This window comes from Epinephelus lanceolatus, chromosome 15 (genome assembly GCF_041903045.1).
Source record: "Epinephelus lanceolatus isolate andai-2023 chromosome 15, ASM4190304v1, whole genome shotgun sequence".
Classification (NCBI taxonomy): Eukaryota; Metazoa; Chordata; class Actinopteri; order Perciformes; family Serranidae; genus Epinephelus; species Epinephelus lanceolatus.
Window position 1 is genome coordinate 44,334,088 of NC_135748.1, and position 12,905 is coordinate 44,346,992.

Consider the following 12,905-nt stretch of genomic DNA (forward strand, 5'->3'; position numbering starts at 1 on the left):
CCAAACACCACTCAGGCTCCACTCTCCACCCTCCAAACACCACTCAGCCTCCACCCTCCAAACACCACTCAGCCTCCACCCTCCAAACACCACTCAGGCTCCACTCTCCACCCTCCAAACACCACTCAGCCTCCACCCTCCAAACACCACTCAGGCTCCACTCTCCACCCTCCAAACACCACTCAGGCTCCACCCTCCAAACACCACCTAGCCTCCACCCTCCAAACACCACTCAGTCTCCACCCTCCAAACACCAATCAGCCTCCACCCTCCACCCTCCAAACACCACTCAGGCTCCACCCTCCAAACACCACCTAGCCTCCACCCTCCAAACACCACCTAGCCTCCACCCTCCAAACACCAATCAGCCTCCAGCCTCCACCCTCCACCCTCCAAACACCACCTAGCCTCCACACTCCAAACACCAATCAGCCTCCACTCTCCACCCTCCAAACACCACTCAGCCTCCACCCTCCAAACACCACTCAGCCTCCACCCTCCAAACACCATTCAGCCTCCACCCTCCAAACACCACTCAGGCTCCACTCTCCACCCTCCAAACACCACTCAGCCTCCACCCTCCAAACACCACTCAGCCTCCACCCTCCACCCTCCAAACACCACTCAGGCTCCACCCTCCAAACACCACCTAGCCTCCACCCTCCAAACACCAATCAGCCTCCACCCTCCAAACACCAATCAGCCTCCACCCTCCACCCTCCAAACACCACTCAGGCTCCACCCTCCAAACACCAATCAGCCTCCAGCCTCCACCCTCCACCCTCCAAACACCACCTAGCCTCCACCCTCCAAACACCAATCAGCCTCCAGCCTCCACCCTCCACCCTCCAAACACCACCTAGCTTCCACCCTCCAAACACCAGTCAGCCTCTAGCCTCCACCCTCCACACACCACTCAGGCTCCACCCTCCAAACACCACCTAGCCTCCACCCTCCAAACACCACTCACGAGCACGTGCACGAGTATGAGCACCCACAGATGTGTGTGAGTGCAGCAGTGACTGGTTCTGATCTGAGGAGACAAATCGGTCAGCAGGACGATGAATCATCCTCAGACAGGTTTACACATGATGTGGGAGGAGCTTATCATCCTGCACACCTCCACCTGTGACACCATCAGTAATAACCTTCACCTGTGTGAACACACAGTCAGTATCAGTAATAACCTCCACCCAGTGGTGGAGCCTGATGTTGTTGGTCAGCAGCCACGCCTTCATCGATCCAGTTTAAAAAGCTTTTAACCTGAGAGTCTCCTCCGTCATGATGTCAGCGATGTGATTGGCTGAGTCAGGCACATGATCAGTGTGTTGTTTCAGGACAGCAGGCTGCTCTGTTAAAGGAATCCTCCACCCTAATCCTCCACCCTCACCCCTATACTCCAGTATTTACAGGGAAACAAACTGATCATGTTGTCATCAGGGAGAAACAACTGATGTTTTTATTCAGTCTCAGGGAGAGATGTCTTTATACTGTATTTATTTTACTGTAGATCTGTCTGGAGAGGTTCATCCCATCTGATCTGATCCCATCTGATCTGATCCCATCTGATCTGATCTGAGTCTTCTGACAGACGACAGGATGAAACCTGAGTTTCTGTCCGCTGACTCGTCACTGACATCAGGATCTTTAACTGGTCCTGAAGATCAAACTTCATCAGGACAGTAAAAACTGTCTGTGGTTCAGATCCCAGAACGACTTCCCATCAGAGATCTTCATCATCTCGTCTTCACAGTGAGGCTTTTAAACAGCGTCAAACTGAGTTATGGCTCTATGCCCCCCCCCCCCCCCGGTAAGTGCTGGAGCCAGAAGCTGACATGGTGATTGTCCCTGTACGATTACACCGATCAATGAGACTAAACAGAGGAGGAGGGAGAGGAGGAGGAGGAGGGAGAGGAGGAAGAGGAGGAGGAGGGGGACTGGGGGTTGTGTCTGTGTGAGCTGAGGGTGGGGTGGGGGTGGGTGGTGGGGGCAGCTCCTCCCATAATGAAGTTAGTGTGCTGCACTGGAGGTCCATGTTTACGGGGCAGTGAGGGAGTTTCCTTCAGTCGGACAGTGCGGCGTTCGGAGCAGGAAGGAAGCAGCCAGCTCTCTCTGGTTATCTCTGCAGCTCATCTTTCGCTGCGCTGCGACCACACACTGATCCACGGGCTGATCCACAGGCTGATCCAGGACCAGCGGCACCACCTGCCTAACCCTCCATCACCTCCACCCTCCATCCTCCATCCCTCCTCCCTGCCTGCCTGGACCAGGACCTCGTCTCTGCCGCCACCGCCATCATGTGCGACTGTTTCCACCTGGCCTTCCCCAACTGGCACGCCGCCTCCTCCGGGACGGGTGGGCATCACTCTCTCTGCTCTCTGTTACTGTTACTGTTACTGTGTGTGTGTGTGTGTTTCCCTCTGACTGACTCAGCAGCAGCAGCAGCAGCAGTGTGTGTGTCACTGTGTGTGTGGGTGTGTGTGTGTGTGTGTGTGTGTGTGTGTGTGTGTGTGTGTTGGTGGCGAGGACGGAGTGAGTGTGCGGCAGCTGGTGCAGATGATGCTGACCTGCAGTGAGCGCTGGGTGTGTCTGCAGAGGAGTGTTTGAAGATGTCATCATGGAGGAAGTCAGGCAGCTCCGCACTGCTTCCTCCTGCTGCGGCTCTGAAACATACACACACACACACACACACACACACACACACACACACACACACACGGTTAGCAAGGCAGAAAAACAGCAGTGATAGACGAGCACGTTGTGAACGTCCTGAGGGAGGACAGGGAAAACGTTTCACCTCCTAAAACAGATTCAGACAGAAACTTTAAAGCTGCAGAGACACAAACTGTGACCTTCAGTGACCTTCAGTGACCTCACTGAGAAGACATGACCACACAGCTGAGTCTGATCACTGTTCATCATCATCATCATCATCATCATCAACATAGTCAGACAGAAAATGTTTTTAATATTCCATCACATCAGTGGTGACGACGACGACGACGACAACGATGATGATGATGACGATGATGATGATGATGATGATGATGACGATGATGATGATGATGACGATGACGATGACGATGATCACGATGATGATGATGATGACGATGACGATGATGATGACGACGATGACGATGATGATGATGATGATGACGATGATGATGATGATGATGATGACGATGATGATGATGACGATGACGATGACGATGATCACGATGATGATGATGATGACGATGATCACGATGATGATGATGATGATGGTGATGATGATGATGATGACAATGATCACGATGATGATGATGATGATGGTGATCACGATGATGATGATGATGATGATGATGATACAGAAACAGACAGTTTGTGTGAAACATTCAAACTGTTTTAATGACGACGTCTGAACGTCTACAGGAAACAAACAAACAAACAAACAAACAAAAAGATGTATTTATTCATTGACATGTTTATTTAAGGAGGACCAATCAGAGACAGGTTCCTGCAGGTTTGGAGCGGTGGTCCGTCACAGGTTCAGATTTTAGGATTCAAACAGGAAGTGTCGGGTTAGGTTGATCGGAGGTTCTGGGTTTGTTCCTGTCCATCTCGTCTCAGCGTCTGTGATGGATTCAGTCAGCTGTTTACTGAATGAGACAGGACGAGGTCGAGGAGGACAACTGTCTTTATGATTAGAAATCACTGAGTTCTGAACAGGAATTCTTTCTGAGGAGGAATTAATCTAAACTAGACCACACAGGACGTGTGGACGATACGAGGACATTCTCATCAGTAAACAACATGACATCAGACACATGTTGGTGCTGCAAACTCTGTCAGCTGTGAATTTATCTGCTGTGAGGGACAGAGGACAGAGGGTCTGAGGACAGAGGGTCTGAGGACAGAGGGTCTGAGGACAGAAGACAGAGGGTCTGAGGACAGAGGATCTGAGGACAGAGGGTCTGAGGACAGAGGGTCTGAGGACAGAAGACAGAGGGTCTGAGGACAGAGGACAGGGGACAGAGGGTCTGAGGACAGAGGGTCTGAGGACAGAGGACAGAGGGTCTGAGGACAGGGGGCAGAGGGTCTGAGGACAGAAGACAGAGGGTCTGAGGACAGGGGACAGAGGGTCTGAGGACAGAAGACAGAGGGTCTGAGGACAGGGGGCAGAGGGTCTGAGGACAGAGGACAGAGGGTCTGAGGACAGGGGGCAGAGGGTCTGAGGACAGAAGACAGAGGGTCTGAGGACAGAGGACAGGGGACAGAGGGTCTGAGGACAGAAGACAGAGGGTCTGAGGACAGAGGACAGGGGACAGAGGGTCTGAGGACAGAAGACAGAGGGTCTGAGGACAGAGGACAGGGGACAGAGGGTCTGAGGACAGAAGACAGAGGACAGACTGTGATGAGACTGTGTAAATAAAGTTGATTTGAATCAGAGACATGGTGAGGTCAGGTTATCAGCTGTGTCTCCTCTTCATTTCCCATGATCCTCCTGGTTTCTGTTGGCTGTTAGTTTGACTGAGACGTGTCTGAAGACGGGCGGACGTTTGTGATGCTGTGAGACACTTCAGGAGGCGTTCAAGGTCAAACAGAGACAGACAGAGACAGACGGAGACAGATGGAGACAGACAGACAAAGAAAGACAGAGACACATAGAGACAAACAGACAGACAGACAGACAGACAGAGACAGACAGAGACACATAGAGACAGACAGACAGACAGACAGACAGAGACAGACAGACAGACAGACAGAGATCTGGACCGTGGAGCCACATCAGGCCTTCCTGATCCATTAAGACCCATCAGGCTCAGTCTGACTGATCCTGCTGCTGGATCAATACCTGCTGTCAGTCAGAGACTGGCTCAGACAGAGGACATCCAACACTTCAGAGTGTAATCAGATTACTTTTTACTCTCATCTCTTCAGCAAGGAAAAAAATGACCCTCTGAAACATCTTCAGCTTCCTGACCTGGTCCTTTAACTGATGACCTGTGACTGACTGACTGACTAACTGACTGACTGACTGACTGACTGACTAACTGACTGACTGATGACCTCTGACTGACTAACTGACTGACTGACTGACTGACTAACTGACTGACTGATGACCTCTGACTGACTGACTGACTGACTGACTAACTGACTGACTGACTGACTAACTGACTGACTGATGACCTCTGACTGACTAACTGACTGACTGACTAACTGACTGACTGACTGACTAACTGACTGACTGATGACCTCTGACTGACTAACTGACTGACTGACTGACTGACTGACTGATGACCTCTGACTGACTGACTGACTAACTGACTGACTGACTGACTGATGACCTGTGACTGACTAACTGACTGACTGATGACCTCTGACTGACTGATGACCTGTGACTGACTGACTGACTGACTGACTGACTGACTGACTGACTGATGACCTCTGACTGACTAACTGACTGACTGACTGACTGACTGACTGATGACCTCTGACTGACTGACTGACTAACTGACTGACTGACTGACTGATGACCTGTGACTGACTAACTGACTGACTGATGACCTCTGACTGACTGATGACCTCTGACTGACTGACTGACTAACTGACTGACTGACTGACTGATGACCTGTGACTGACTAACTGACTGACTGACTGACTGACTGACTGACTAACTGACTGACTGATGACCTCTGACTGACTGACTGACTGACTGATGACCTCTGACTGACTGACTGACTGACTGACTAACTGACTGACTGATGACCTCTGACTGACTAACTGACTGACTGACTGACTGACTGATGACCTCTGACTGACTGACTGACTGACTAACTGACTGACTGATGACCTCTGACTGACTGACTGACTAACTGACTGACTGACTGACTGACTAACTGACTGACTGATGACCTCTGACTGACTAACTGACTGACTGACTGACTGACTGACTGATGACCTCTGACTGACTGACTGACTGACTAACTGACTGACTGATGACCTCTGACTGACTGACTGACTGACTGACTGATGACCTCTGACTGACTGACTAACTGACTGACTGACTGACTGACTGATGACCTCTGACTGACTGACTGACTGACTGACTGATGACCTCTGACTGACTAACTGACTGATGACATCTGACTGACTGACTGATGACCTCTGACTGACTGACTGACTGAGGACCTCTGACTGACTGATGACATCTGACTGACTGACTGATGACCTCTGACTGACTGACTGACTGACTGATGACCTCTGACTAACTGACTGACTGACTGACTGATGACCTCTGACTAACTGACTGACTGACTGACTGACGACCTCTGACTGACTGACTGATGACCTCTGACTGACTGACTGACTGACTGATGACCTGTGACTGACTGACTGACTGACTGACTGACTGACTGATGACCTCTGACTGACTGACTGATGACCTCTGACTGACTGACTAACTGACTGACTGATGACCTCTGACTGACTAACTGACTGATGACATCTGACTGACTGACTGATGACCTCTGACTGACTGACTGACTGAGGACCTCTGACTGACTGATGACATCTGACTGACTGACTGATGACCTCTGACTGACTGACTGACTGACTGATGACCTCTGACTGACTGACTGACTGACTGATGACCTCTGACTAACTGACTGACTGACTGATGACCTCTGACTAACTGACTGACTGACTGACTGATGACCTCTGACTAACTGACTGACTGACTGACTGATGACCTCTGACTAACTGACTGACTGACTGACTGACGACCTCTGACTGACTGACTGATGACCTCTGACTGACTGACTGACTGACTGATGACCTGTGACTGACTGACTGACTGACTGACTGACTGACTGATGACCTCTGACTGACTGACTGATGACCTCTGACTGACTGACTGACTGACTGACTGACTGATGACCTCTGACTGACTGACTGATGACCTCTGACTGACTGACTAACTGACTGACTGACTGACTGACTGACTGACTGATGACCTCTGACTGACTGACTGACTGACTGACTGACTGATGGACAGAGACGGACAGAGATGGACAGAGACATACAGAGACGGACAGACTGATGTGTTTTATTTCCCACTACATCAGTACCAGGACAGAACGACTGATCAACTCATACATCAGCTGAATTAACTTCAGGACGTTTGTGTCAAACTTTGGAGCAGATCATTTCCTTTAGTTTTTGTTCAGTGGTGATGTTAGCATTGGCACAATTTGTATTTGTATTTTCTTTAGATATTTAACCTCCTGTCTGTTGGTCCGTCCGTCCATCTGTCCTTCCGTCGGTCAGTCCGTCCATCTGTCCTTCCGTCGGTCCATCTGTCCATCCGTCCTTCCATCCATCTGTCCTTCCGTCGGTCCGTCCGTCCATCTGTCCTTCCGTCGGTCCATCCGTCCATCCATCCTTCCATCCATCTGTCCTTCCGTCGGTCCGTCCGTCCATCTGTCCTTCCGTCGGTCGGTCCGTCCATCCGTCCATCTGTCCTTCCGTCGGTCCGTCTGTCCGTCCATCTGTCCTTCCGTCGGTCAGTCCGTCCATCTGTCCTTCTGTCGGTCCGTCCGTCGGTCAGTCCGTCCATCTGTTTGTCTGTATACTGGATAGTTTCCTCTCCCTGACGCTCGCTCATTGTTCTGTATTGGAGGCTTTAAACCTGGGACGTTTCCTGACGTAGGTCCAGTTTGTCCAGCAGTATAAACAGTACAGTCTGTGTTCAGGTTTCATTTAAGTTTATTTAACTTTATATCTTACATAACATTTAAAACTCAAAAAATAACAACTTCATTTTGTTTTCTTAAAGAAAAGAAAGGAAAGTTTGAGATTTGGCCAACTGAATATATTTATATAGAGAGGCTTTGTCAACCCTTCAGTGTTTTAGACCATTACAGGGCAGTTAAACACAAACTGAACTCGGACCGATCTCAGACCGAACACAGACCAGACACAGACCAATCTCAGACCAAACTCAGACCAGACACAGACCGATCTCAGACCGAACTCAGACCAGACACAGACCGATCTCAGACCGAACTCAGACCAGACACAGACCGATCTCAGACCGAACACAGACCGGACACAGACCGAACTCAGAGCGAACACAGACCAGACAAACACCGATCTCAGATTGAACTCAGACTGAACACAGACTGAACTCAGACCGGACACAGACCGATCTCAGACCGAACTCAGACCGGACACAGACCGAACTCAGACCGAACACAGACCAGACACAGACTGATCTCAGACTGAACACAGACCGGAAACAGACCGAACTCAGACCGGACACAGACCGATCTCAGACCAGACACAGACCGAACTCAGACCGAACACAGACCAGACACAGACCAATCTCAGACCGAACTCAGACCGGACACAGACCGAACTCAGACCGAACTCAGACCGATCTCAGACCGAACTCAGACCGATCTCAGACCGAACTCAGTGAACACAGACCGAACACAGACCGAACACAGACCAATCTCAGACCGAACACAGACCGAACTCTGACCGAACACAGACCAAACACAGACTGAACACAGACCGAATTCAGACTGATCTCAAACCAAACACAGACCGGACACAGACTGAACACAGACCGAACTCAGACTGATCACAGACCGAACACAGACCGAACACAGACTGAACTCACACCGAACACAGACCGAACTCACACTGAACTCAGACTGATCTCAGACCGAACAGAGACTGATCTCAGACCGAACACAGACCGATCTCAGACCGAACACAGACCGGACACAGACCGAAGTCAGACCGAACACAAACCTATCTCAGACCGAACACAGACCGGACACAGACTGATCTCAGACCAAACACAGACTGGAAACAGACTGAACACAGACCGGACACAGACCGATCTCAGACCGAACACAGACTGGAAACAGACCGAACACAGACCGGACACAGACCGAACACAGACTGAACTCAGACCGATCTCAGACCGAACACAGACTGGAAACAGACCGAACACAGACCGGACACAGACCGATCTCAGACCGAACTCAGACCGGACACAGACCGAACTCAGACCGAACACAAACCGATCTCAGACCGAACACAGACCGGACACAGACTGAACTCAGACCGAACACAAACCAATCTCAGACCGAACACAGACCGGACACAGACCGAAGACAGACCGAACACAAACCTATCTCAGACCGAACTCAGACCGGACACAGACCGATCTCAGACCAAACACAGACTGGAAACAGACCGAACACAGACCGAACTCAGACCGGACACAGACCGATCTCAGACCGAACACAGACTGAACTCAGACCGATCTCAGACCGAACACAGACCGATCTCAGACCGAACACAGACTGGAAACAGACCGGACACAGACCGAACTCAGACCGGACACAGACTGAACTCAGACCGATCTTAGACCGAACACAGACCGATCTCAGACCGAACACAGACTGGAAACAGACCGAACACAGACTGGAAACAGACCGAACACAGACCGGACACAGACCGATCTCAGACCGAACTCAGACCGGACACAGACTGAACTCAGACCGATCTCAGACCGAACACAGACCGATCTTAGACCGAACACAGACTGAACTCAGACCGATCTCAGACCGAACACAGACCAAACACAGACCGATCTCAGACCGAACACAGACCGATCTCAGACCAAACTCAGACCGAACACAGACCGAACTCAGACCGATCTCAGACCAAACACAGACCGAACACAGACCGAACTCAGACCGGACACAGACCGAACTCAGACCGAACACAGACTGATCTCAGACTGAACACAGACTGGAAACAGACTGAACTCAGACCGGACACAGACCGATGTCAGACCGAACTCAGACCAGACACAGACCGAACTCAGACCGGACACAGACCGATCTCAGACCGAACTCAGACCAGACACAAACCGATCTCAGACCGAACTCAGACCGGACACAGACCGAACTCAGACCGGACACAGACCGAACACAGACCAGACACAGACCAATCTCAGACCGAACTCAGACCGGACACAGACCGAACTCAGACCAAACTCAGACCAGACACAGACCGATCTCAGACCGAACTCAGACTGAACACAGACTGGAAACAGACTGAACTCAGACCGGACACAGACCGATCTCAGACCGAACTCAGACCAGACACAGACCGATCTCAGACCGAACTCAGACCAGACACAGACCGAACTCAGACTGAACTCAGACTGAACACAGACTGGAAACAGACTGAACTCAGACCGGACACAGACCGAACTCAGACCGAACTCAGACCGATCTCAGACCGAACTCAGACCAGACACAGACCGATCTCAGACCGAACTCAGACCAGACACAGACCGAACTCACACCGAACACAGACCAGACACAGACCGATCTCAGACTGAACTCAGACTGAACACAGACTGGAAACAGACTGAACTCAGACCGGACACAGACCGATCTCAGACCGAACTCAGACCAGACACAGACCGATCTTAGACCGAACTCAGACCGGACACAGACCGAACTCAGACCGAACACAGACCAGACACAGACCGATCTCAGACTGAACTCAGACTGAACACAGACTGGAAACAGACTGAACTCAGATCGGACACAGACCGATCTCAGACTGATCTCAGACCGAACACAGACCAGACACAGACTGAACACAAACCGATCTCAGACCTAACACAGACCGAACTCAGACCGAACACAAACTGATCTCAGACCGAACTCAGACCGGACACAGACCGAACACAGACCGGACACAGACCGATCTCAGACCGAACACAGACCGAACTCAGACCGAACACAAACCGATCTCAGACCGAACACAGACCGGACACAGACCGAACACAGACCGGACACAGACCGAACACAGACCATACACAGACCGATCTCAGACCAAACACAGACCGATCTCAGACCGAACTCAGACCGAACACAGACCGATCTCAGACCGATCTCAGACCGAACACAGACCGAACTCTGACCGATGTCAGACCGAACACAGACCAAACACAGACTGAACACAGACCGAACTCAGACCGAACACAGACTGGACACAGACCGAACACAGACCGAACACAGACTGAACTCACACCGAACACAGACCGAACTCACACTGAACTCAGACTGATCTCAGACCGAACAGAGACCGAACAGAGACCGATCTCAGACCGAACACAGACCGAACTCAGACCGAACACAAACCGATCTCAGACCGAACACAAACCGATCTCAGACTGAACACAGACCGGACACAAACCGAACTCAGACCGAACATAAACCGATCTCAGACTGAACACAGACCGGACACAGACCGAACTCAGACCGAACACAAACCGATCTCAGACCGAACACAGACCGAACACAGACCGATCTCAGACCAAACACAGACTGGAAACAGACCGAATACAGACCGAACTCAGACCGGACACAGACCGAACACAGACTGATCTCAGACCGAACACAGACCGATCTCAGACCGAACACAGACTGGAAACAGACCGAACACAGACCGGACACAGACCGATCTCAGACCGAACTCAGACCGGACACAGACCGAACTCAGACCGATCTCAGACCGAACACAGACCGATCTCAGACCGAACACAGACTGAACTCAGACCGATCTCAGACCGAACACAGACCGAACACAGACCAAACACAGACCGATCTCAGACCGAACACAGACCGATCTCAGACCGAACTCAGACCGAACACAGACCGATCTCAGACCGAAGACAGACCGAACTCAGTGAACACAGACCGAACACAGACCGATCTCAGACCGAACACAGACCGAACTCAGACCGATCTCAGACCAAACACAGACCGAACACAGACTGAACACAGACCGAACTCTGACCGATCTCAGACCGATCACAGACCGAACACAGACCGAACACAGACTGAACTCACACTGAACACAGACTGAACTCACACTGAACTCAGACTGATCTCAGACCGAACACAGACTGAACAGAGACCGAACAGAGACCGATCTCAGACCGAACACAGACCAAACTCAGACCGGACACAAACCGATCTCAGACCGAACACAGACCGAACTCAGACCGGACACAAACTGATCTCAGACCGAACACAGACCGGACACAGACCGGACACAGACCGATCTCAGACCAATCTCAGACCAAACACAGACTGGAAACAGACCGAACACAGGCCGAACTCAGACCGGACACAGACCAATCTCAGACCGAACACAGACCGATCTCAGACCAAACACAGACTGAACTCAGACCGATCTCAGACCGAACACAGACCGATCTCAGACCGAACACAGGCCGATCTCAGACTGAACGCAGACCCAACACAGACTGAACAGAGACTGAACAGAGACCGATCTCAGACCAAACACAGACCGGACACAGACGGAACTCAGACCGAACACAGACTGATCTCAGACCGAACTCAGACCGGACACAGACCGAACACAGACCAAACACAGACCGAACTCAGACCGAACAGAAACCGATCTCAGACCGAACACAGACCGGACACAGACCGAACACAGACCGATCTCAGACCGAACACAGACCAAACACGGACCGATCTCAGACCGAACACAGACCGATCTCACACCGAACACAGACCGATCTTAGACTGAACACAGACCGATCTCAGACCGAACACAGACTGATCTCAGACCGAACACTGACCGATCTCAGACCGATGTCAGACCGAACACAGACCGAGCACAGACCGATCTCAGACCAATCTCAGACCGAACACAGACCGAACACAGACTGAACACAGACCGATCTCAGACCAATCTCAGACCGAACACAGACCGATCTCAGACTGAGGGAACTTTGAGTTCATTATCAAAAATATGAGAAGTGACGTATTATTGGACTGTTTCCACAGCTGACA

General features: G+C 51.1%; 1 protein-coding gene across 1 annotated transcript in view; it reads left to right on the forward strand.

Annotated features, from left to right (window-relative positions):
* Positions 1–2,035: 2,035 nt before the first annotated feature.
* LOC117267159 (uncharacterized) overlaps positions 2,036–12,905 on the forward strand; it is a 33,760-nt gene continuing 22,890 nt past the window's right edge. The window contains exon 1 of the mRNA XM_033642868.2: positions 2,036–2,355. Within this exon, the coding sequence (XP_033498759.2) occupies positions 2,298–2,355 (58 nt within the window). The 5' untranslated portion in view covers positions 2,036–2,297. The remainder of the gene's footprint in view (positions 2,356–12,905) is intronic.